The sequence below is a fragment of the Epinephelus lanceolatus genome, chromosome 21 (genome assembly GCF_041903045.1).
Source record: "Epinephelus lanceolatus isolate andai-2023 chromosome 21, ASM4190304v1, whole genome shotgun sequence".
NCBI lineage: Eukaryota > Metazoa > Chordata > Actinopteri > Perciformes > Serranidae > Epinephelus > Epinephelus lanceolatus.
The window spans coordinates 8,260,214-8,286,837 of record NC_135754.1 but is presented as its reverse complement, the minus strand read 5'-3'; the positions used below and the strand labels follow the sequence as shown (position 1 = coordinate 8,286,837).

The window sequence follows — 26,624 nt, the reverse complement described above, 5'->3', positions numbered from 1 at the left end:
TGCAAATGTTCGCACACACAGGCACACCACCCATCTGCACCATTACACAGTGGATTTAGCAGCCAATTGTCACATTCGGCGGGCTCAGATATGAAGGCGGATCAGATTCAGCTGGCTTTACCCCCGGAGATGATTCTGTTGATTGGAATAACTTCTGGGGCTGGAAACACACAACATCTGCTTGCCTCTGCCTCTGCCTCCTGGGTGACAGTGCGCAGAGGGGAACAAACAGTGCCTGGGCGCCTCTTTGTCCCTTTCCTCATCCTATACGGCACCTGTTTTGTGAGGCTCCTAGATTGCGCAGGGTTCTGCCTGACTGCATAATGAATGGCCCGGTGGGAAAGCCAACACGTCACAGAGGCCGCCTCTAGAGACACATTAATCATCCATCATCCACTAAACACTCATCTGCTCATTGTCATGATTTTCTGTTAAATTTGAGCTATTTTGAACAGAAGATGATGAGAAGAAGGAATTACACACAGAAAAACACATCTGTTTTCAGCTGTGTTAGCCAAGTGGAAGCTCTGTGGATGCTAATGTTGGCTCGTCTGTCGGTTAGTCAGACCACCACTTATGTCCAGACAGAAATACGACAACAACTATTATGGATTGCCGTGAAATGTGGTTGAGACCCTCATGGTCCTCAGAGGATGAAGGATCCCCTGACTTTTCCTATAGCACCATCATGGGGTTGACATTTTTTGTTTTGTGGTTAAGTAGCTTGATAAATACTAGCTAGATGCCGTAAAATGTGGTAAAGATATTCATGGCCACCGTAAGATGAATCATAATGACTAATCCCCTGACATTTTTATGTAGCACCTCAATCTGGTCAAGCATTTTACTTATCCAGTCAAATATGTCCACATCTACAGTACTGTATGGACGGGCACAAAGTTTGGTACACACATCCACAGAGGGGAGGGGAGAGATGTTTTTTTCTACATGTTGGCGCACAGGATGAACTGTTGTAACTTTGGTGATCCCATGATTTCCATCGACCCCCATCATCTGGTTAGCTTTTTCAAACTGAGAAAAATCACATGCGGTAGTTCAGGGCTCCCTGAAAAGGTGCCAACAATCTTGACACCCTTTTTAGACTATATGCAAACAAATTTAATGCAAACACTTAACAGTAGTAGCCTCCCATATCTTTACCCCACTATTTCCCTAACCCTCCTTTCATTCCTTCTTGGTAATTGTATTACTTTGCCTGCATTTGTTTATTCTGGTGACTTTACAAATGGAAGTAATCCATGTATGTAAGGTGGCCAGAATATCCATGTACAGTATTTATGCAAGTATGCTTTTTAGTACCTTTGGTCTGTATTTTTTCCCCTCCCTCTTTTTCTCTGGAAAAAAATGGCTGCAAATACTTTGTGTCTAGTGCCAATTAGCAAATGTTAACATGCTAGCACACTAGACTCATGTGGTTAGCATTGCAAACTTGTTTAAGACCATGGTAAGTATAATCAAGTCTACTGCCAGTTATCATCACCTTGCTTTAATTCTTGGTGTGTGTTACTTTTATATTTTAAATAAGACCCTTGTAAGATGTACTGAACAGTTAGCATGCTGACATTAGCATTAAACTCAGCCTCACAGAGCTGTCTGAAGTCATTCAGTTGTTATATGCAAATATTACACACCAAATTTATATGGTATTTATTATATTCTGTTATACTATATTTATTGTTATTGAGTTGTAGTAATACTTTTATTCTATGAAATTATTCTCTATTATGCACTTACTATACTTTATAAAACCTTATATCCTGTGCTTTATTGCTGAACTGTACTGTACATTATGTTATACTATACCAATATGATATATATATATATATATATATATGTATGTGTATATATATATATATATATATATATATATATGTATACACACATACACACATATACATATACAGTAATTCACCTTATATTTATACCACACTATGTTACACTACTTTATGTTATTGTGGTGTACACCATAGTTTGTGGTATGCTGCTACTGCACTAACCACACCACTACGCCACTATGACACTTATAATTCAGTACAGCTCTGGTCATGGGTAGTGTTTGTAAACTGCTTATTTTGTCATTGTGAGTGTAACTGCTCTTTAATACTTTCCATTTTTATTCTGTTCTTTACTTATTATTCTTTTATTTTATATACTCTAATACTTTGAACACTGATGGCAGAGTCAAACAGTGGTAATTTTCACCTGTATGAAATGCAAAGCATTGTGGGATTGTTAGCAGAAAGTAGAGTACTCACTATAAACACCACTTTTTTTCATTTTATTGTGGTAATTTTCCAGTGCAGTGTATAGGAAGTAAACCTCAACCCCAGAATTGGGATACTCAAATGAAATGGCAGACACAAATATACTGCACTGTGTAGTTTATTGGAAGGGATTTTGGACACGGCCTTATTCTTGTTTGAAAATAAACACTGTGGAATCATTACAGTCACAAGCAGACTCTTTCCTTGATTTTTCATAATTCTTCCATCCAGCACCTGCCCACAGAACTTATCTCTACATGCAGCAATACTTCTGAGACAGTGAGATGAAAGAAAAGCACCGCCATTATTTTCTGAGTTTCTCTGACACACCTACTAACAGCATGCCCACTCAATATCCATTGATTTACCCACAGTGACTGTGCTGTATTTCCGTCCTTGTTGTGGTGTAAATGGGCCAAATCAGCCTCTGGAATGAAAGTCTAAGCCTTTTTCTCTCCCCTCTCTGCCCAGGGCATTCTCTTCTGTACCGGTGAGTGTCTAAAAGCCCCTCCGGACTTGCTGAAAATCTACCTGCACGAGTCCAACCGGGTCTACAGAGACAAGCTAGTAGAGGAGCAGGACTTCCAGGTCTTTGATAAGCTGCAGGCGGACACAGTAAAAAAGTTCTACGAGGTGAGAGTTTTACAAAGTTCAGCAGAGGAAGACAAGAACGGGGCTGGAGGTTAGGGGGGGAGAAGGGGGAAATCATTAGGCTGCCTGCTCTGTGTCTGAACCTGGACATCAGTGGCCAACACAGCGAGGAGAAAGTGGAGAGGAGAAAAAGGAATTGGGGGGGGGGGGTATGAGGGCCAGGAGAGGGTTGGAGAGAATATTAATCAGTGTGGTATGGGGGTCTGGCTGTCAGGGTCTGCGCTGTCAGCCCGGCAAATTGGAAAACATTTTAATGGTTTTCTGTCCAATGCTCCCCTCACTACCCTCTCTGGCTCTATCGCATGCACACTAGTCATGCCACAATGAAGAACCTGACAAGTATATGTGTACACACACCCGCAGAGAGAGAAGGAGAGAGAATAATACTTACCACTCCAGAATATATTATTCAGAGTTGGCACCTTCTGTAAACTTAGGACAATTTGCCCCAGTGCCACAGAGCAATATGCAGCATGTTTTCTTGCTATTTTTACATGCAAACAAGGAAGTCTTTAGAGGCTGTTGCACTGAAAGCAAGTGCATATGATATTATGAAAATGAAGACAGCATCAGAATATAATAAAGATGTGAATTTATAAAAACAACAACATTCATCACACCTACCGTGGCTTCATGCCAATGGAAGTTAGCAGAGAAAACAAGCATCCCTAAGAGACACGCAAAATCTCTCCAGTGAAATTTTCGGGGCCCAACAGTTGCCAGGGTGAAAATGAACTAGGTCACCCTCTGCACAGCTGTGATATTCAGCTGTGTCCCTGTCCAGACTGTTTAAGCATAACACTAATGTTATGCTGACAGGGGAAGTGTGTGGCTTTGTATGTTTACCCCTGCAATATTTGTGTGTATGTATGTGTGTGTGTGTGTGTGTGTGTGTGCGCGTCTCTCCCCTAGGACATGGAGGACACTCTGGAGCAGACCAGGGAGATGAACCTGTACTGCCACTTTGCCCGTGGGCTGGGGGAGGCCAGATACATGGCTGTGGAATCCTGGAGCAGCCTCAATAAAACCCTGCTAGAGGTGCTGGACAGCTACAATGAGGTCAACGCCACACTAAACCTGGTGCTGTTTGAGGACGCCATGGCTCACATGTGAGTGGAAGTTTTGGAACCCCGGGGACTGACTGTATGTGTGTGTGTGTGTGTGTGTGTGTGTATGCATGGGGGTAAAAAAAAAAGAGTAAAGAAAAAAGTGTTTTTGTCAGTTCTTTTATGTCTGTCAAGGAACTCAACTGGCTTCCCAGGTATTTTAGGATTTACAGTTCTATTTTACAGACTGTCACAAGCAGAGACAGGCAAATCTGTTAAAAGTAATCCAGCATACATCATGACAGCTTACAAAAATGCAGAGAGTGGGATAGGTTTTGCTTCAGTCTAAAAATGTGAAAGTACAAAAAAAAAAAAAGTTAAAGGAACAGTTCAACTCCAAATCAAAAATATTTTTTTCTTTTACCTGTTGTGCATGGATTCTCAGCTTGCTCTGCTTTGGGGCTACTTTTGGAAAATGACAGGAGTCCAGGAGCCTCTTGCAGCAGGCTTGCACATGTACATGAAGGCTTGTCTAGGATTTAAGGACAACATGGGCTAAGCCGGGACCTTTGTAGGGCACTTTTTTTGATAAACAAGCTCTTTTTTGATGCTTTTTCGAATGCACTGTTATGTATGTTAAAGGTACAAAAACAATTCCCACTGTGAATCGAGTTATTTTTATTGTAAATTAGAAAATGGTTGGGGGGCCTGATTTGGCCTGTCAGCCATTACTTGAGTATCACTGCTGTAGTGCTGTGTGTTAGTGGATTATGGATTCTTTTGGTGTGATTTGCCGAGTGTTGGAGACATTTGCAATATAGATGTCTGCCTTCCCTCTAATATAATGGAACCAGATGGCATTGTGTCTACTCATGAACGATCATGTGAGATGTAAACATTCGATGTAAATACTCCTTGGCTGAGCTTCAAATTTAGTTTGTTCAGTGGTGCTAGCAGTAGATGTACACTTCCTTCCTGTGTGGTGGTAGAAAGAAAATAGTATACATATTTTCATATATTTTTTGTATATATCTGGGGGTTCAACAGTGTGTTCCTTACTTATCACAAAAATGGGCACTGTAGTGTATTTTTACACCTCATACATCGTCCTGGGGCTGTAAAATAGTCCTCAACAAATGGACTATTTCCTCCTGTTTGTATGGTGTCTGTTGAAATCTACAGTGCTGTCATAGGAAATCACTGAGCCTTTTTAAATTAAAAAATGAAGCTAAATATTTGTGTAGCATTTTTGAGGATTTGTGTCTTAAGTAGGAACCAGTTGGCTGAGAGCCACAGACAAGGTAGGGAAGTCAGAAAGTTATGGGAAATGGACAAACGCATCATTAGACTCTTTTTCTTTAAAAACCAAATATAAGTGATCTGAGGAAAAAAAAGACAAAAAATGTTGTCCTGTAGTGTGTAGGTCAAAGCCCTGTATTGTGCATAAATATGTGCTTGTTTGATATTTTAAAGACAAACTGGACTACAGCAGATAATATTTTGTTTTCTGTTTATGAATCCACAAGTCTGAATAATACAATTGCCAACTTCTTGTTTTTAAAGGTCAGTACTTGTATCTGTTTGATGCTCAGCATGGTGTTTTGTAAAATGTTAGCATGAAACAGAATGCTCTAGAATAATACATTAGCATTTAGGTTCTTATTATTTAATAAGTAAGATGACTGATAAATGTACAAAAGACAAAGGCTAAATTTTCTGAAGGAAATAAAAGTATTCTCACTTAAGCTGAAAATTACAGGTGCATAACCCATAAACAGATTCCCATCTCTTAAAATGTTACATCTTCGCATGTGAAACAGAGTTAAATGGAGGTGTTTGGGAGTTGCAGTTTAGGTTAAAGCACTTAAAGCAGTTGAAGTGTCAGTGGAAGTTGAAGCGCCAAAAATGATTATAAGTGTCAGTTGAAGATGAAGCATTGAGTATAGCTGAAGTGTTAGGTAAAAGTAGATGACATTATTAGAGGTGTATTTGATGTAATTGCAAGTATATTTACAATTTAAAGGGTAACTTTGGTACCTAACATAGCTTGCTAACTTCAGGGCTAACTCTTGCCACTTTATTGAGCAAGTGGTAGGTAAGACATGGGAACTTGGCTTGGGTCATGAGGTGTTGTAGCATGTTTTCATTGACAAATAGCCTAACCTGTTCACTCTCTGGCTCTCTCTCTCATGCACACTAGCTTTTGCTGACATTCGCGCTGAAATGAGACAATGAAATCTGTGTTATGATTTGTCCTGGATTTCATTTGGATTTCAGTTCCCAGCCCTAGTTGTTTGGTCTATGTAATATCAGAAAATTGTGAAAAATGTCAATCAGTATTTCTAAAAGCCCAAGATGACATCTGCAGATGTCTTGTTTTGTCCGCAACCCAAAAATATACAGTTTAGTGTCATAGAGAATTGAAGACACCAGATAATATTCACACTTAAGAGGCTGGAATCAGAGAGTTTTTGATTTTTGTTCCTTGAAAATGTACTCAAAATAGTTTATTATAGATTTATAAGGTTGACAACTAATCGATTTATTGTTACAGCTCTAATTTCTGAGTTGACTTGTGAGCAGTTAAAGCAGTTAAACTGTCAATCGAGGTGTAAGCTAGGAAAGCAATTGAAATTTCAGTGGAAGTGTTAAAGTAAGTTGAGGTGTGTGCCATGTAAACAGTTGAAGTGTCAATTGGTATGTAAGTAGTGATAACAGTTAAAATGTGTTGTTTATTGCTCTTGGCAACGACCTCAAATGAAGCAATAAAAAATAAAAATGAAATCAATTCATTTTATGGATGGACATGAGGACCTTTCTTCTTGCTTTCCTGAAGGCACAAAGATTGTCAGGAGCACAGTAGTGTTCACATTTGGTGCTGGTACATCTTAATGAAACAGAGTGGTGAATATGGTGGTGACAGGCAGTATGAAAGCAGAGAGAGGAGACAGAAACTAAGTGTGTTTGTTTGTCTTTGGCTGTTTGTCTTATGAGTCAGAGACTGTCTTTATCTGGCTCGCCTCCCTCTACCTTTTACGGTATCTCACCCTTCCACCGATTCCTCCCTCACACCTTTCCCTCCCCCAACTGTCTTCACCTCCGCATGTAGCTGCCGTATAAACCGAATCCTGGAGTCCCCACGGGGGAATGCGCTGCTGGTCGGAGTGGGTGGCAGTGGCAAGCAGAGTCTGACCCGACTGGCTGCCTTCATCTCCAGTCTGGAGGTTTTCCAGATCACCTTGAGAAAAGGATACAGTATTACCGACCTCAAGGTATGCGGAGGATTACATTGCAAAAACATACCAGACTGTAAAAACATCCAACTGAACAACTCAATTAGTCACATATTAAGTATCAAATGGTTTCCTGCAGCAAGGTGAGGTTTAATTCTAAACATGGAGGTGTTGTAGACTTAATCCCTACAGTAAACACAGTACTGGTAATCCACAGAGTATCCTCACAGTGATTCAGGTCTCAGGCATGTACCACTGCAAAATAACAAATCTCTAGCCCTCTCACAGCCAAATCTCATTATGTGTGTCACTCTCCCACCCCATGTCTTTCTCTCTCCCTGTCACCCAGAGTGACCTGGCGTCCCTCTACATCAAAGCTGGCGTGAAGAATATTGGCACCGTATTCCTAATGACTGACGCCCAAGTGGCAGACGAGAAGTTCCTCGTTCTGGTCAACGATCTGTTGGCATCTGGTAACGGCAGGCTTCGCTAATTACTGTGTGTCATGTTTTGCAAGAGAGAAATGCTTTTGCTTTGCCACAGCAACAAATCACTGTGATGGCATTTTTTTCTGCAGCATTATTCATCATCTACAACACATCATTGTGAAGCATTGCAAGCAAGGCCGGAATCACATCCAGATTTATACTCCAAATCTGAAGGGTGCAATATAAAGCATTATGAAATCGGAAACTAAAATTATTATGTACTGATGTTTGCAGTGCAATAGTTTGGCAGTTAGTTTGCATAAGTGAATTTGCTTTATAATTTTTGTGCTGGAAAGGATGGCGTATGCCAACCAACAGATGCAAACAACAACAATACTTTTCAACTTTTCTATTTCAAAGTTGAAGACAAACTACTGACTACTGTTTGTACTTCTAAGAGGATAAATAATTCATATTTTTCAATACAAATAAAAGGATGAATTCTTCAGAATAAAACATCTACTTGCTTGATTCAATGCAGGTTTTCTCCTGCAGCTTAACTTGGGGTGGTGTGACCAGAAGTTATGGGGGCTAATGTTAGCAAAATTTGGATGTATATTGCTTTGTAACTGACATTACTGAGTCAGTTTGCTGAACTCTCTTTATTCACTATTACACTACATGCTACTCAACAATACATTTTAGCGTGTCACAAATAAACATTTCAGTGTTTACTTTTTATCACAAAAGCGAAACAAGATGCTAACACACCATATTTTACCAGCAGTGTTGTGCATGTCACTGAGAATTAGTAATTAGGTACAGTAACTACTTACTGCTCTTTAAAATGATTGAATTACTTCAATAAATACTGCATATTAAAGTAATTATTATAAGGGAAAGTGACTTTGCACGCATAGCTATATTATTTCAGTGTTGTGGGACAATGTGAGACAAGATAACTGTCAAACTTTATCTTTGATAGTACCCATTATCACCATGATGAAAAATAAGTAGTGGAACAATAAAGCACAAGATGCTTTGATAGGCCTATTTATTGTAGCCACAACAGACCTTAAATAAAGCAACATCAGATTTTAATCCTCCTTGGCAGAGTAAAATAAGATAACAACTCTCTCTCAGACATTTGACACTAAGTTCTTATCATGATAGGCCAGTTGAAATAAAAGTGATGAAAGCTATTATCAAAAACTTAAACATACTGAGGTTTATCCTTGAAAGGTAACAGTTATTTAAATACTGCACATAGATTACGCCACTGTAGGCCTATTTGTCCTTAACTTATGGAGGGAAAATAACGTCCATATTTCCAGGAAAGCAAGCTCATATTGCCTCAATTGTGTATGCTAACAGTCTTATGCTGATTTGAGGATTCACTGCATTTACTGAGCCGTCATAAGGCTGGATGAGTCACCCTTGTACAGTAAACTAGCTCGCGTCGACCCATGGGTCCTGCATTCCTCAGAGTAACACTGAGTCATTAATAACTTACAGAAACATTGCAGTAGTCGCCTTCTCTTCCCCTACCCCTGTCAAAAAATCCAGGGCGCATGCTGCGTTTGTCTCCTATGATAAAGACCAAAGTAACAAGCCCATCTAAATTACAGTAATCAGAATGGTGTTATTTGATTTTAAAAAGTGATGAGTTACATTTCTAGTTACCACCAAAAGTAGTAGACGTACACTGGTCACCAGTAGACCTGTTTGTTGTTTCTTGCTTATGGTCTCATTCCATTTAAGAGAGGGACTGTCCAAATGACAATTACAACTTTTGAGCTAATGATCATGCAACAGACAAAGACCAATGAAGGTGTAAATGCGCCCCTTGTTGGCGACCGTACTAGCTTGTCCATGTCTACTAGAGACTCATGAGCTAAAGAGAAGAAGTGCAAAGCTGAGCTCTTCTTGATAATGTGTTTAAACTAAGAGAAAAACATGGTAGAGATGATGACCTTGCCATCCGTCTTTATTTTTCACCTGTATTTAGTTTTGATAAAGCAGTCTTTTACTAGTTTTCAAGCGTAATCAATCAGTGTAATTTTTTTAAAATATAAAAATGATTAAACGGAGGGACATTAGGTCAAAAGTCAAGCAACTGGAAGTGCCTGATAAAAATAAAAAAAACAAGTTTAAAAAAAGTACAGTGAAACACAAACGTGAACTTAGATCAGGCTTGATACTGACAATTTTTAGGTGCTGTATATATGTCGACAGTCCCTGCTCTGCTCCTCTTGTGAGGCTGTGACTTAAAGCAGATCTGTGCATTAGCATAAGCCCTGTGTATGAACTCCTGCTGCCACCACCTCTGTTAACACACCCAGATTTGATAAAAGAGTCTCAGTGTCAGTTCAGATCCTAAGAAGATAAGAAAGTTCTAGCAAGTTCTTGCACAAGTTTAACAGAGAGAAATCAAAATGACTGCTTGCCACAATCTTGGTGGTCTTCCCAGTGATAACGTGTGTGATTTTGTCCATTCAAGGAGAGATTCCTGACCTGTTCCCAGATGACGAGATGGAGAACATCATTGGCAGCGTGAGGCCAGAGGTCCGCGGCTCGGGATTGATGGATACGAGAGAAAACTGCTGGAAGTTCTTCATCGACCGGGTTCGCCGACAGCTCAAGGTGAACCAGTCAGATAGTCAGACAAGCACAGGACAAAAAAACTGTGTTCTTCTGCAGTTTACCACTAATCATCCAGAGAAAGTTGCTCTCAGCGGCTCTCCTTAGAGGGAAGTTTGTCATAAATTTCTCTCATAGAACTCCGTCCGTACATGATCTCCACCCTCTCTTAATATAGCAATAACATGCCGCCTCACACTCTAATTGACGATTCAAAAATAAAAAAACCCTCATACTTGGATAAACAGCTGGCTTTATGATGAAGCCTTTCCCTAGACAATTTTCTTTGCTGACATTTTCAGATGAACTTGAATGCTTTCAGAGGCAGTGGACGTCGTTATAAATCACCGGCATGAGCAGAAAAGCCGCCGTTTAGCTGCAGATAATTTCACCAACATGTAGCCGCTTTGTTCCCCCTTGGGAGAGAGGGATTCCAGGGGGTTGCTTATCCTGTCATTATTACAGTGTGCTGCACCACCACCACCCACATCCTCCACCTCCCCTTCTCGCTCCCAGCTCAAGCCTCTCTGGGTTGGAGAGTGAATAAATTGGGAAGGCAATCCCATGAGCACGGGCTTGTAAAGAGTGGATTTCTAACTATTTGGCTCTCTGTCTGTCTGGATGGAAAGGGCGCTTTTCAAAAAATGTTGGCAGTCAGATTTAGAACTAACTCTGCATGGTGAGCACCAGTTTAATTCCCAAGACAAACATTTAAATCATTACTAAAATCAGACCTAGGAGTAGATTTAAGTTTGGACCAGTGGTTCCTAGCCTGGCTTTTGGGACCTCCCACAAGTTGTCATTAGATGTCTCTAAAGGGGTTACAGGATGATTAAATTAATGTGTTTGGACTTCTCTCAAATCTTTGACTTTTTTCTTTGACCTCTTAAAGCAACACAATGGAGTTTTTGAGCCCTCAAAATATATATCCAAGATCCTTGTGATGGTACATCAACTCACAATAGGTTGGATGACGCCTCCGTCATTGCTTGAGAGCATCTGTTTCACTTGCACTGGCACTATGCAGTTTTGGCGATCGCGTAGGAACCTGAACACAAAAAAGACTACAAAATTTGGCTGCTTTACGGCATACGTCATATTCCCCTCCTCGTCATATCCCCCTCCTCTCTTTTTGAATAGCCGAACTGAGGTGAACTAAGTTAGACGTGGTTGTCATGGCTGAAGCGACAAAGAAAAGGAAGAAGGTTGTCGAGGTGTTGTCCGAGGAGACAAAGAAAAGAAAATGGGAGAGCGATAAAACGAGAAAAATGAAAATTTGATCTAATGAAACAATCCAAAACAATCTCACTGAATGGACTTCTTATACTGTTGCTTAAAAGGTGCACACTTTCAAATAAATATGCTGTTATTCAAATATTAACAAAATAGGGCCGTAATTGACAGGGGAGTCGCAGGGGAAAAAACAGGAGAAACTTGAGAGCAATTTGTTCTGTTTCTAGGTAATGCTCTTACACATACTGGTATTCATTTTTCATTGGGCTGTTGCAACTGTATTTGGTGTGCACTGATAGTAGAAAGTGTCTAATCATTTCTTGGTGTTTATTATTGACTGACTTTTGCACACAATTGGCTCACAAGATATGACTGATGAATGTATAAACTGGGGAAAGGCATGTGGAATCTAGTATTTCCAGAATAGTTTTGGCCCACATTTAAGTGTCGGAATAAATTACAACATTTTTTGCCAATACAAAGACACAAATCAGAACTGTAAGGCCATCTGTTAAGTAGGTGCACTTTTTGCTCTCACTGGTGCTAGTAATGCCTCACCAATGGCTCCAGGCACTTTTCTTCTGACCCAGCTGACACAACACCAGAACTTAGGGGTGTAAGCGAGACTTGTGGGTTTGTGAATTATGTTGAGTCTTAAGCCTGGGCTTTCAGTGTCACGGTTGTGGCCCTCTTGTAACCTGGCTAGATCACCATGGCAAATCATGCTGCAAAACTAACCTGGTCCAGTTTATGTCCAGATTTTGGGATTGAAATCAGCCCAAAATTTCCTTACACTTCTTTGGAAATAGTGTCACTCTATAGTCAACAGTCAATCTGCAATCTACAGTGCCTTTCTGTACCTTTTCAGACAAAATACAACAATGGCGTCTCTGCAGTCTGACACCCATTATTTCCTATGTTTTGTGACACCCCATGACAGCTTGTTGCTGTGTCAAGTAAAGCGCATGCACAGTCACAGCTGCACCAAACCCAGCAGCAAGCACAGCTCCAATCATGTTGTGTTTGAAAAGGCCTTATAAGTGATAACGATTCCCAGATGAGGGATACGTTATATGTATGCAAACTTATTGAGCTTTAAGTAATGCCACTGAAGAAAGCCACACAATTAAAGTAGCATAAACTGTATGCATCGCATTGTGCTTTTTTTTGTCATAGTAATCATATCAGTGATGCAGAAAATCTAATCAAGAATAGTGTTTTATTTTATTTGTTGCTCTTACTGAAATACTGATTGTCTTTGTAGTGTTCTCTGTTCATTTACCCACATTGCCACTCTGGATTAGGTTTTAAACTTGGTCCTGATTTGCTGAAGTCTGTTTAACACTGCTGGTATATTACATCTAATAGAACACCAATTAGAAAATTGATTAGTCTAGTGGTATTTATCGCAGATAATATTCAACCGATGAAACGTATTTCACTTTGATTAGGCTAGAAATTGAAGTGATTTCCATGACCATCCATTTCATGATGGGGAGATATAAAAATTAATGAAGAACATGGTCATGTTTAGTTCTGCCTCCTTTTGAGGAGTTTTGTCTGCACTGTGCCCACCCCCCCCCCAGTTTTGTTATCAAAACTCTACTATGGCCAACTATGGCAAACCTGCTGCCAGGTAGTATACCAGGATAGCAGTACTGTGGGGAACATATTATTAAGATTCTCTGCATTTCACTTTATGGATAGTTGTATTGAGGTGATCATGGGTTTCCCAGCAGGTTAATGACAAGACGTCACATGTAGACCTGGCTTCATATAAAAGAATCACTAGTTAAAAAGGTTGCAGTTTGGAAAAGATGATTAAGATATATGTTAAAAAATAATGTTATAAAAGGAAAGCTGTAACCCTATATATAGTGTTCATCTGAATGGTGTCGTTGATTATGTATGAACAGGATGAACATAGTGGTTTAGTTGTGGGGATGAGAATAGGTTTATGTGATTGAGTACTGATGGATTAGTATAGAACAGGAGTAGGACTAGACAAATATGTTGCTTCATCCTACTCCATTTGAAGCGTAAAAAGTTAATTTAGGTTGCTTATTGAAAGTCTGTCATATATTGTCATAGTTATGTATGGGTTATTGCTGTTTTATTTGTTGTTGTTTTTTTTGTATATATATTCCTTTTCAAAATGTTCAAATAAAGTATATTCAATTTAGTTCAGTGCGATGAAAGCAGCTGGGGGAAGCTCCAGCGTAAAGCCTTTGTCACAGGAATTGTAAGGTAAGTATGCAGAGACTTCTCTCTCCAGCCTTGATTATCATCAGTAGTGTCTTTGGGTGTGCCTTCTGCATGTTTGTTTCTAATGGTATTGAGCATCTGGCTGAGCTTCTCAACAAGCCAGCTGTTAGTCTCCAGCAGTGAAAATCAGTCTGACGTAGCCCATAGCTTAACACACTCTTTTAATTCACATGCTTGCTGGAGGCTTTATTTGCTTAATGATGTAGCTGCAAATAATTAATTCGCAGTTTTCCATTCTTCCCCCTCTTGACCATGAAGAAGTACTAATCAGAGCAGGAATCCCCCGCCTTTTTCTTCTCAGTGTGACTGTGACTCCAGTTGTACTCACAGAGAAAGAAAATGACTATGATCTTGGTGCTTTATCAGTTGTGTTTGACCTTGGTGAGTGTGTCTGTCTGTCTGTGCTTGCATTGCAGGTGGCTCTGTGTTTCTCTCCAGTTGGTAGTAAACTGAGGGTTCGCAGCAGGAAGTTCCCTGCAGTGGTGAACTGCACAGCCATCGACTGGTTCCACGAGTGGCCGCGGGAGGCGCTGGAGTCGGTCAGCTTCAAGTTCCTCCAGGAGGTGGAGAATATTGAGGTGAGAACAGCTCATACTTTAATATACACACAGGGACGAAGCCACCCACAAAAATGATGTTCACACTCTGAAAATATAATTTCAAATGTCAGGCACCGTGACACAACCAATGTGATATTTATTTCAATAGCAGACCAGAGGACCCGAAAATTAAATTTGAAACCCGAGCCTCAGGAAATATTGCTTTCCAGCCAAATCTACACAGTCATCTTCTTTTAATGGTGAACTGACCAGTTCTGGGATTTATAATTCTTGCAGCCTGAAGTGAAAGAATCAGTCAGTAAATTCATGGCATACGTCCACATGAGCGTCAATCAGATGTCCAAGGACTACCTGGCCAATGAGCGACGCTACAATTACACCACGCCCAAGTCTTTCCTGGAACAGATCAAGTTGTATCGCAGTCTGCTGGGCCAGAAGAGCAAAGACCTCACCACCAAGATGGAGCGGCTGGAGAACGGCCTGCAGAAGCTCAACAGCACCTCCGCTCAGGTACTGTCCACAAGCATCCATTTAGAACTTAACCCAGGTTTCATAAAAAATATTCTGTATTTAAGTGCTTTATCTTACATACTATTCTGAGCCATCATAGCCAGCAAATGGATTAGACTACATCTTTTTTTTTTTTTTTCAAATATATTTGTTCTTTCCTAATTAATTTTGCAATTTTTAGTGTTTGGGGCCCGTGACCCCTCATTTACATTTCGGAATTCCCATGATGTCGCAGTTACACAGCTGATCTTAAAAGTCCAACAGCTGACTAAACAATCTTACCACACAGTCCATTTAGCAGCAGCTTTGGTGCTTTTGTTTATATTCCATGATCCTCACTAACATATGGAGTATGCCATGGAATTGTAAACATAGTTGTTTTTAAAGCACTCTAGGGACTTCTCATCCATCAGTTGGCTTACAAGTTAATCATAACAGTTAATTCTTGACTTTGGAAGGCCTCTGGAGGCAATTGGATAGACCCACAACCAATCAGGGCAACAAAATATGTGACATAGCACTGATAGATGGTCTCTGAGCAGACTATGGCATGCAGAAATGGTCTTGCATCATCAATATGTCTGTGAATGAGTGTTGCAGGTTATGCCATCAGAATTTGAAAATAGTATGTTAACAGTAAGTTCCACATCTTCTGCCGCCATCTTGGTTGTTTTTGAAAATGCTTCAACACTGCACCTCTTTACGAAACTAGGTTTATGCTTGCTTTGTTTCCCCCTGCAGTTGGAGGGTGGAGGCAAGTTGTCAGTCATCATATCAAACCTACAGCATATTAGATAAACAGTTGTGATTGGCTCAACTCAGGCCAGGTCAACAGGAAATCGGTCTGGAACAGGAGTGGGACCAGAAGCATTTACTAGAGCAAATACAAGACATAAGCTTACAGATTTGTCTAGATCCTAGATTACCATTTAGTAGCTGTTCTGATTTCACTTTTAAGAAGTAGGAATAGATATTAATTTCACACTTGTGTCGGAGTTTGACCAAAATGAACATAGGAATTAGTCCTCTAGGATAGCCATCTTTCTTGCTAACTGCATAAGAATCCCCTTTCTAGCTAACCAAGCTAACTTCATGCCAGTTTGTTTTCATGTGTGAAGCTGTGGGTTGCTTTCTATTTAGCTCATGTACTGGCTAGAGAAGTAGCTGCCAGGTTAGCATGACTCATATTCAGAATGGCCACAATGACAAGACTATGACCCAGGCTGAAAAATAGCTACGCTTTCCTTTTATCAGTCAAACAGCTGCTCCATCTCTGTTCATTGGGACCCTGAGCACTGCTGCTATTCTCTCATACCAGGTAATGAATGCCTTTCAAGTGACAGCACAGGGGTACATTGGTCAACATTAGCTGTCTGGAATTAAAAAAAAAAAAAAAAGCTAAGGCACTGACTAAAATTGAGAATCACTGCAGTTCTCACTAGAGGTGTCAGCTGTTAATCTAATGGTTGGCATCTTGTTTTGGAATGAAAATGATCTGAAATAGTATATTAAACAGACAGTTCATCCCAAAACCAAAACTACATATTTTTACTGTTACATGTAGTGCTTTTTATTAATCTAGATTGCTTTGGAGTGAGTTGCAGAGTGTTGGGGATATTGGTTGTAGAGATGTCTGCCTTCTCTCTACTATCATGGAATTAATTAGCACTTTGCTTGTGGTGCTTAAAGCGCCAGAAAATACATTTAAAAAACTCAACAGCAATGCCTCTTTCCAGAAATCATGCCATGGTTACATAAGATAATCTACAGACCTTATTGTGAACAGTTTCATGTTGGAACCTTTTTCTTTCCACCAGACCACACCTGCCAGCTGTATCACTGTGTAAAAAGGGGCGTGTATCTACTGCTAGCTCGCCTAGCATCACTAAACTAATGTTACAGCTCAGCCTAGCAGGACATCATTAGTGTTTACACTGGTTTACTGGTGTGATAGAAGTAGTGCTATGTATAGTAGTAATGATTGCAGTAATAATGGTAGTAATAGTTGTAGTTAGTTTTCTACTTGTAAGAAAGGAATGATAAAGTAGTAATAATCACAATAGCAGTAGAAATAGTATTAGTCTTAGTAGTAATGGTGTCCATACTTTATATATGCCATACACAGCCAATCACCCTACTTAGCTTTACGCAGAGTAGAAAAATACCTGGTTGACTCTTTGTCCTCTCTTTATTTTGTCTCAGGAAATGTTTATTTGCATCATTTGATGTTTCCATCTTTAATATCCACACCTGGATCCATTTGTCCAAATGTTTACCATCTCCACACCTTTGCAGAAGAGAGTTATATAAATAATGCAACACAGGGTCTGTGTATGAAGCAGCCCTAATTATAGTGGCACTGTGCAAGTAAATGTAAAACCACACACACACACACACACACAATTTTCACCTACATACTGCATCCTCTCCGCTTTGCATAAACATGCCCACACACGCCACCCGCACAAAATCACACACATGCGTAAACACCCTTTACACATAAGTGACATCAATGTATCGGAAGGCACTGAGTGTCCTGTGTTTTTGTTTGCCATCACCCGTTTACTGTGGGAAGGAGCCAACACACATACACACACACACACACACACACACACACACACACTGTATATAGGGGCTGTATGGTAATTGAGAAGCCTTCTAATTAGAGAGCACAGCCTTTACAGCAGCAAGCCACCATTAATGCACCCTGTGTTTGTTAGTTCATCCACACTGATAGCCGTGCTGCTATAAGTACTGTTATTTAATATTCAGTGCAAGAGAATCCCAAGCTCACAAGGGGCTGCTGTGGTCATGATAAACAAGGAGAGTTAAAGCAAAGGGTGTGTGTGTGTGTGTGTGTGTGTGTGTGTGTGTGCGCACGTTTGAGAGCAGTGATCAAGCATACACTGTATTCACACACAAAAGCACACACACATATGTGCCTCACCCTTTGTTACAATGTAGTATTAATGACAGTAGTTCAAGTAGTAATATTAATAGTCCTAGTAGCTGCATGTTTCATAAAAGTGGTAGAAGTAAGAAGTACAAGTATCAACAGTAGAAGTAATATTAGGAGCAGCTGTACTAGCAGCAGTTGTAGTAGTCACGGTTCCCTCGGATCCTTGAAATCCTTGAAAGTTCTTGAATTTCAATCAAGGCATTAAAAGTTTTTGTAAATAGACATTAATCATTAGAAGAGCTGGAGTTTAGATATGTTGTAGAAGAATAGAAATTAAAAATGGTTTGATATTGTTTGCCATCTCTGCCTGTGTCACGGCACAGTTGAAAGGTATTCACACATTCAAGCTTCTCTCTCTTTCTTTTTCTCATGATGAACATTCTCATTCTCAACAGTAACTATAACCTTGATCAGCAAATCAATCTGCCATGTTGGGTCCTTGAATTTGAGGGAATTCAGCCTGGAAATTCCTTGAAAAGCCATCGAATTTTATGTTTGAGAGGGTTCAGGATCCCTAAGTAATAGTAATAACAGTGGTACCAGTAATACTAGTTGTAATAGAAGTAGGGCTGCACGGTATATGCGGTAGACGGTAGAAATGATATAAATTTGGCCCACGGTAGAGATTTGCGCTCTACCGTCCTATTGTCGATGACGTCATCGCACCTGCCTCAGTGTGAAAATGGCTGCGAGCACAGAGACAGCGGAGCAAGAGGAGCTGGTTCACGTCCGTGATTTAGCGTAGCACGTGCAACATGTGTTGCTGGAGAACTTGTGAGTGAGTGAGTTAATGTTTTATGAACAGCCCCGGACTTCTCAGACTCTCGACTTACCGCCCAGAGGGAACTCATTCAGCGTCTCCTCTGGCAGCAGCACAGCGTCTCTCCCTCTCCTCTCTCGCCGTGCGCACACGGGAGTTGGTTTTCGGCAAGAGAGTTTGTCATAAACCTTTGGTAATGTAAGCCTATGTGACGCTAGGGGCTCCACAAAAAACTCCATATGTGAATGTGTGATAGTTGTGGTATCATAACAGCCTGTCACAGGTTACAGCCTGATGATTAGAGGAGAAATGGCAGAGTATAAAGGTCCAGGTGGAAAAAACACAACTCAGTCATTTAGGATTTTGCTAAAAGAAGGAAATTACCTTTTGATATAGATCCCAGGGGACATTTTGCACCATAGAGTACTGGGTTTTAATTTTGAGTTTTGAGATCTGTATTCTGCACAATAAATGCTCTAAAAAATACATTATATCTTTGCTTTTTTTTTTTATCAATTTTGCTTTGCTAAGGGACTACAAAACCCATTCAGAAACACTTCTATTATAACTTTTACACTTAAATTTATACCACGATATATACCGTTACCGTGAAGGGATTCGATTTATACCGTGCTATAAATTTTAGGTCATACCGCCCAGCCCTCAATAGAAGTAATAATACTTACTAACAAGTAGTATTAGCTGTAGTAATACTAGTTGTAAGAGAAGCTGAAATTGAAGTAGTAATAGTAGAAGTAGTAGTACTTGCATACTAGTCTTGGTGCAAGTATTTATAGTAGTATTGCAGTATTTGTCAATTGCTGTGGCTCATTTTTAAACAGTCTTAACATTCTGTACTGTAAATGCACTTGTCACAACTGGTGCTTGGGACGTTTCAGCAGAAGGTCAATACATATGAAAAATCGATACATTACATTTACTTGTGTAGCATTGTGTTAAATGTACTGTAAACATAAATTTCACCTTTGATTTTTCATGTAAAGTCATATACAGTGAACAGAAATTTTGCCACAAAATGACATCAGTGCAAAAAAACACCCCATACAAACAAAAGAAAGATTGGTTGATCATGGTTCCAAGCTCATTACTGTCACCTGGCATGCATTGTGCCACTTTAGCAGACGTCACATCACAAACATTCCATGCCAGAGATATTTATGGAATATACATGTACGCCTGACAGATTTTGATAATTGAGTAGATCGTTTTGTTTGTGATGGCTCAAACAATGAAAGACTGTTTAGAAGTTTTGAGGAGTTTGACAATTTCACTGAGAATCAACTCATCAGTTTTGATTAGCAAGCCATGTGCAAGTAATTATAGTGCCAATTGTAGACGATCTGACTTTGCACACATGCCAAAACGTGCAATATGTTTGAATTAATGAGAAATTCAAATCTGTTGTCAACAACAAAGTAATTGTTCAGAGATTTCAACTTACTGTTTTGAAAAAAAAAATCTCATTCATGAATATAAAACTGTAATATTAGCAGCATTTAGTGACTCCTGGCAGTCACCCGAGTGGTGTTTAACCTCATCTGTAACCGGAATCAGCTGCACCATGACAGCTCTTTGCATTAGGAGAATAAAAAATGGCAGGTTTCCCTGAAAAGGATAAAAACTGGAATTAGACTTTTTCCCTTCAAACACACACTCAGCCAGATGTCTCTTTGTTGCATGAATGAAGCTATACTTAGTCACCACAAGTCCATAAGCCATCACACACGAGGATGAACGGGTGTAGTCTCCTGCTTTGGTATCAAATGTTATCTTGCCTTAAGAAACAGTTGTTGTAATCTACATTTACAGCAGCAGGGAGAGAGAGTGGGTTGTTTTATACAGTCACAGCACAGACATGCTTTCCTGCTTGGATTTCCATCTGCAGTGGATAAACACAGAAGCTGCTCAGATGTATTGAATATCACCCATGTCTCCCACCAATTACTTTGTCCTTCTTCTCCCCCACCTCTCCCTTCCTCCCTCTCTTGTCTCCCCCCTGCCTATTCATCATGTTGATGGCTCACTTGGTGCTCGTCTAGTGTTCGACTGAATCTTTTGCGCGGAATCGTCGCAACCCGAAAGGGCCGTCTTCCCTCTGGCCTGATTTCCTGTTTGTTAATTAGCTGAAAGACAAGCATGAAAAACAGTCTGTTTTTATTTCCCCAGTGCAACATTCTGATGGAGTCGGACGGTAATGCAGAGCCCTATTTGTTGGGGAGTTATGAGGAGTTTGTAACAGCTTTAATTTCTCTTTACAACCATCCTTGGTGGTGTGCTTTTGTGTTTGTGTGTGTGCTGATAGCAGCTCTTGATCCTAAAGCTTTTAATTTTTTCCCTAGATATGCATGCCATTAATCTTTTCCTGCCCCTTTATCTGCTTGGACAGACTAAGATTTTTTTCCAGTAATAGATTAAAGGTCACATGCACGGTCCATGGCACAATCCTGCAGGGCACAAAATGTTATCCGCAAAGGTTTAGGCCCTTTGTGAAGCTTATTTGCTCAGCTTTCCTAAGCCACAGAATCCTCTTTATTGCTTTGAAGAATCAAGGAGATGTTTAGGTTTCAATTAAATTGCCACTGAGCTCGATCAGCGATTGTATTACTAATACGATCCAACGTGGATACAAACAATGAAAACAAACAATCGGTCTTTCGAAGAGATTCAATTAGATGATAGTGATAGATTCATTAGTGTCCATGATACACACACTGATTGCTACTTATATCATTTAATGGGATAAAAACAGATTATTGTCAGCAGCCCGACCCCTTTGCTCTATTGACTACTCCCCTCATATTAGCGCATGTGGTCTGTCCATGTTAGTAGACTGGACACACTCTGTCATTTGAGAGTATTCCTGTGTTTACTTTGTTTACATTTAGCCTTTGTCCTGTATGTGTCCACATGACCGACGGAACATCTTTAAGTATACCAGCTCTTCCTCTTCTGCATTTGAGTCCTTTGGTCTCTGTTCTTGGAAATATCTGGTCGATCAGGGGAGACCAGGTTAATTGTAACAAATTTTAATTTTTATGCCATTATTCAAAATCTCTCAAACTATTTGGATACATTTCTACGTGGGTAACTTGTATAGTGTTCTTCTTGTAAACAGTCATTAATTGACTTTACAAGCAATGTTAGAGTCACAGTATTGATTGAAACACTAGAAGTCAAATGTTACATCTGCCCTGATGTGCAGGGGCCATTGTAAGACCATATGAGGGTAGGGAAAGCTTTTATCACGTCAAATTTGACATCTGTGGACAAATGTGTGTCTAAAGCACTCCTCGTGTTAGTGGCCACTAAATATCTCATGGGATTGCAAAATAAAACTCATGCACCCTAGCACTGCTGCTGAGAGATTAATATAATATATGGTGTCGAGAAGTGGTTAGCCTAGCTTATCATAGGCAGAAATGCCAGACAAACTGCTAGCCTGTCCAAAGTTAAAAAAAAAAAATACACCTGCCAGCATCTCTAAAGCTGACTGATTACAAACTGACTACATTTGTGATTGTAGACAGTGAGAGAACTCTTTCTTGGCAAACAACAGCCAGACACAAAAGCTTCCTGAGAAATTTTGTTGCGGTACGAAGCTGTGAACTGCCAAGTGATAAACTATGGTGAGGCGAGCCAGAAGCCATTGTCTGAAGTAATGTTATTATGCTTTTGAGAAAGGCGAAGGTCCTGAAAGATACCTATATGCGTCTTCTTTCATGTTTTTTCTTTGTTTTTTGACGGACAAAATGCTGAAGTTTGAATTATGGGTAGATTGATAAGCCTACATACAGAGAGTACTCCATTCTGGTCGAGTGAATATGAGCTGCAGTTCATTCATCCAGATCTCTTAAGTCTCGGCTGAGCTATCAGCCCGCCACATCCTCCTGACCTCTTGCTCTCTCTGTCTTATCCTCTGATAGGTGGATGACCTTAAGGCCAAGCTGGCTGCTCAGGAAGTGGAACTCAGGCAGAAGAACGAGGACGCTGACAAGTTGATCCAGGCAAGAACATGTGTTCCTTTTTAGACACACTATGAAAAAATATCATTGTTCAGTGTTAGTATTTTCTTACTTATTGTCCAGAACCTCTAGTGGTGTCTAGTCATGCAGATAATTTGGGTTTTATCTGCCCAGGTTTTCATCTGTTGAGATCTCTGCAGTGACCCCAATACAATAGGGGTGAATTGAATTTCGCTTACAAACAATCCTTCCAAGAACAATATCATATTTGCTCTGGATAATCCACAGATAGAATAATGTGTTGGGTGTGGAAACTGCTCTCTATAGCCTGGACCTGTGATCTTTTACATCTTCTGTTATTTTGTTTTACAGATCAATGTAACCTCTAGTTTTTGTTGAATATTAAGTCACCAGTAATTTCACAGTTTGTCTCTTGTTTTTAGTTCAAACTGAGCACTAGATTATTTGTTTGGGAGGTTATATCTTCCATTGTATCCATGCTGTGAAAACTAAGCCACTGGCTGAACTTGCACCATTATCCCAGCAATAAATCCTGTGTGCTGTTTTCAGGTGGTTGGGATAGAAACTGAGAAGGTGTCCAAGGAGAAGGCAGTGGCTGATGAGGAAGAGCAAAAGGTGGCAGCCATTGCTGTGGTGGTCAGCGGCAAACAGAGAGACTGCGAGGAGGACTTGGCCAAGGCAGAACCAGCTCTCCTTGCTGCTCAGGATGCCCTTAACACTCTCAATAAGGTCAGTGACTCTTATATCCCCCGCCGTGTCGTATTGATTTGCTCCATCATACCCTTCTTTCTTAGCTTTCTTCTTTTTAAGAAGGGTTGTGTTCTTTTCTCTTTGTTTGATTTAGTTTTCCCAGCTTCAGTGGAATAAGTTATGTCCACACAGGCCTTGAACTGTAGAAAAGATTATTGAATCACAGGCTTTAGCTGGGTCTTTGCTAAAATAATGTCTTCTGTATGTTCTGCAGGCATTTTACTTCATCCCTGCATCCCGCGTAGGTTTATGAGCAGCCTCTGGGATTTTCAAAAACACCCTCTGTGTTTAAAAGGTGCTCTCTGTTCAAACAACCAGAACAGACAGTTCAATCACTGCTTAGAGCTCTCTAAAGATGCCCTAATTAGAATTCTCTGTTGTCTTCTCAAAGTCAGCACAGGTTCTTCTTCCTTTAGTCTAATCCTATCCTTTTTTCTCTTTCTTTTTCCCCTAGCAGACAGTAAAGATATGCAGTTGTTCAAACTCAATTAAATCATAGCTCTTTCATTTTCCATCCATTACTCCCTCTGTACTTCAGAACAACCTGACAGAGCTGAAGTCGTTTGGCTCTCCGGTGGCCGCTGTGACCAACGTCACAGCGGCAGTCATGGTCCTGACAGCAGTCGGCGGCAAAGTGCCCAAGGATCGCAGCTGGAAGGCGGCAAAGGTGATGATGGCCAAAGTGGACACATTCCTGGACTCTCTGATAAACTTCAACAAGGAGAACATCCCAGAGGCTTGCCTGAAAGCTATTCAGCCTTACCTGCAGGTGAACGTCCCAATTAACTCTCATCCATTAAAGTCCATGCTAACAGCGCACAGTGTGCAATGTCTTCCGCTTGGCAAACTCAACTAATAAGTCAGACATTTAACAGGGGCGTGACTATCATGACAGTGGCACATTATGGCTGTCAAGCGTCCAAATGACAGCCAGAGAAAAATCAACCAGTTAATTAAGCGTTGCAAATTTAACAGCCTCCCTGATTATGAAGTTCAATGGAGCAGGTGCTGCAGATAAAGCCAAAATTCACTCTGATTCAGTTTCCAGACTGTTGTTGTAACATGATTTAATAGGTCTTTTAAAAGACCTTTAATATTTAATATTGGTAGCCATAAACAAATGTTAAAACATGACATCACACTACAAGAAAGCATACTCAGCTACTTTTCGATCTACAAAAAACATTTTGCCAACAGTATTTAAAGTGCTAAGCAGAGAAACATGACCATTTTCAAAACTGCCAAAATAGAATTTAGGGGAAAAAAGGGGGAGAAGGAAGTTACGCATCTCACATATAGGGACCCTGGTCTCTTGCCATTGACTCACAGAGCTATGGATCCGAGACACGAGGTCGGCAGTATGACCCTCCTTGAGAGTGCAGAAAGCCTGATTGTGGTCTTAGTGGTAATGTACGTAAATGTGTACACATATTATTCACTTTTTATTGCCAGTGGGTGAACAGATTGTAACATAATGTAAAAACTGAGACTTCCCCTGACTATCATGCTTGCCTACGTATAACAATCTGCGGACTAATTTCTATGAGAAGGACTGGGAAATTATGCCTCATCTCTCTCTCTAGCGTTACCTTGCTTGCTAACGCGGACAAATTGGTGTCTATCCCGGGGAGCAATATACTGTCTTAAGTGGATAATATTAGCACATTTATCTAGACCCATGGGGCTGGTTTGCAAATTACTTTATCAGCTAATGTGACGAAGCAACAATGTTGCATAGCTCGGTAACAGCCAGCTGGGCAGCCAACTAGCTAATCATAATCTAAGCGGAGGTTAACTAGCTAGCTGTAGCTATGCTGCGTGGATCTGCCCTTCTTTGCTTTGTAACATTCAAGCTAGTTAATATTATGGAGCTAGAGGTCCAAATGAAATATAGAAACACTGCAGATAGTAGCTTTATTCTAAATATAACTGTAATATTTCTTTCTAGCATTCCATCAACATGCCAGTCAGTCTTGTGTATGACATGTCACTGTTTTAGCCGATTCTCAGATGCTCACGTGTGCGTGTACGAGTGCAAGCCAGAGAAACAGAATGCTGACTGCCGATCTCTTAAGAGCCATCAGTGTCATTAATAACAAGGACTTTCTGCAAGTTACAGACAGAACCTTTAGCTTAATTTTGATCAGATCTTGCCCTGGTGGTGTGTTTGAGCGGTGTTTTATTTTGTTCATCTTTTCGATCTTCTCCAGGATCCAGAATTCAAGCCAGATCTAATTGCCTCCAAGTCGAACGCGGCGGCCGGCCTGTGCTCCTGGGTTTTAAACATTGTCAAGTTCTACGAAGTTTACTGTGAGGTGGAGCCCAAGCGTCAGGCTCTGAGCAAGGCCAACGCAGAGCTGGCTGCTGCACAGGAGAAGCTTGCCGCCATCAAAAGCAAGATCAATGTAAGCCATCACATTGGACGAGGGATACAGGAAATGAAAAGTTTATTTGCTTTATGCCAAGTTTGTACTCGAAAAAGAAAAAAATTTCAAGATGTAAAATCCTGAGGATATAATATATGAAACAGTATTACCATTTTATTAAAGAAAGGACTTAGTGTTCTTTGAGGTCTTGTTGTTTTCTAGTCATTTCTTCACTCACACAAACACTAAAGAGCATCTTAAAACTTTTGTGGGCTGACTTTAGTACAAAACATAATGTGGGCTGAAAAATGACTTGTGAAAGCCAGAAATCTCAGCACCTAGCTGCAAAGATTTCAACAGACATCAACAACTCTATTAAACCCAGAAGATATGCAGCCCAATAAGAATTTGATGCCACAGAAATAAAGTAAAAACAACCAGAGGCTATAAGCAGAGGCAAAAATTCAGGATATGAATTATTTTATCAAAGCTTGAGTGACAGTTGACACATGAGCTCTGCCAGAAGTGATATACCACCAGCATTTCATCAATACAAAGCTGGTGTAAGTGCCATTAAAGGCTTTTACTGTTCATTAATCTAAAAACAAATCCATCAACTTAAAACCCCTATTGATAAAAGCAGCTGTAAATAATTGTTTCTCAGTGGCGTTTGACATTCAGCACATCAGAGCGCCCGAGAGCCCCAGCAGAGCGCGGTGCTCGGGACGCTGCGTCGGCTGCTTACATCAAGCCCTGCAGAGTGACGAGTCTTAATAAGATCCAGCATGACTTCTCGCTGTCATTTTTCAGCCCTCAGTCAGATCGCCCGGAGAGCAGGTTCGGAGCCAAGGGGAATTAGCAATCCTCAAACTAATCTACTGAACCTGTGTGCCTCTCCACCGATTAATCCTGTTTGTCCTTGTGCTAATTGCTT

At 40.4% G+C, this 26,624-nt stretch overlaps 1 protein-coding gene across 1 annotated transcript in view; it reads left to right on the top strand.

Annotated features, from left to right (window-relative positions):
• dnah9 (dynein, axonemal, heavy chain 9) overlaps window positions 1–26,624 on the top strand; it is a 202,293-nt gene that overhangs the window by 96,884 nt on the left and 78,785 nt on the right. Inside the window, 11 exon segments of the mRNA XM_078163039.1 lie at window positions 2,757–2,918; window positions 3,849–4,045; window positions 7,092–7,254; window positions 7,565–7,688; window positions 10,144–10,286; window positions 14,198–14,359; window positions 14,618–14,851; window positions 22,515–22,595; window positions 23,124–23,303; window positions 23,863–24,093; window positions 25,535–25,729. Coding sequence (XP_078019165.1) covers window positions 2,757–2,918; window positions 3,849–4,045; window positions 7,092–7,254; window positions 7,565–7,688; window positions 10,144–10,286; window positions 14,198–14,359; window positions 14,618–14,851; window positions 22,515–22,595; window positions 23,124–23,303; window positions 23,863–24,093; window positions 25,535–25,729 — 1,872 coding nt within the window.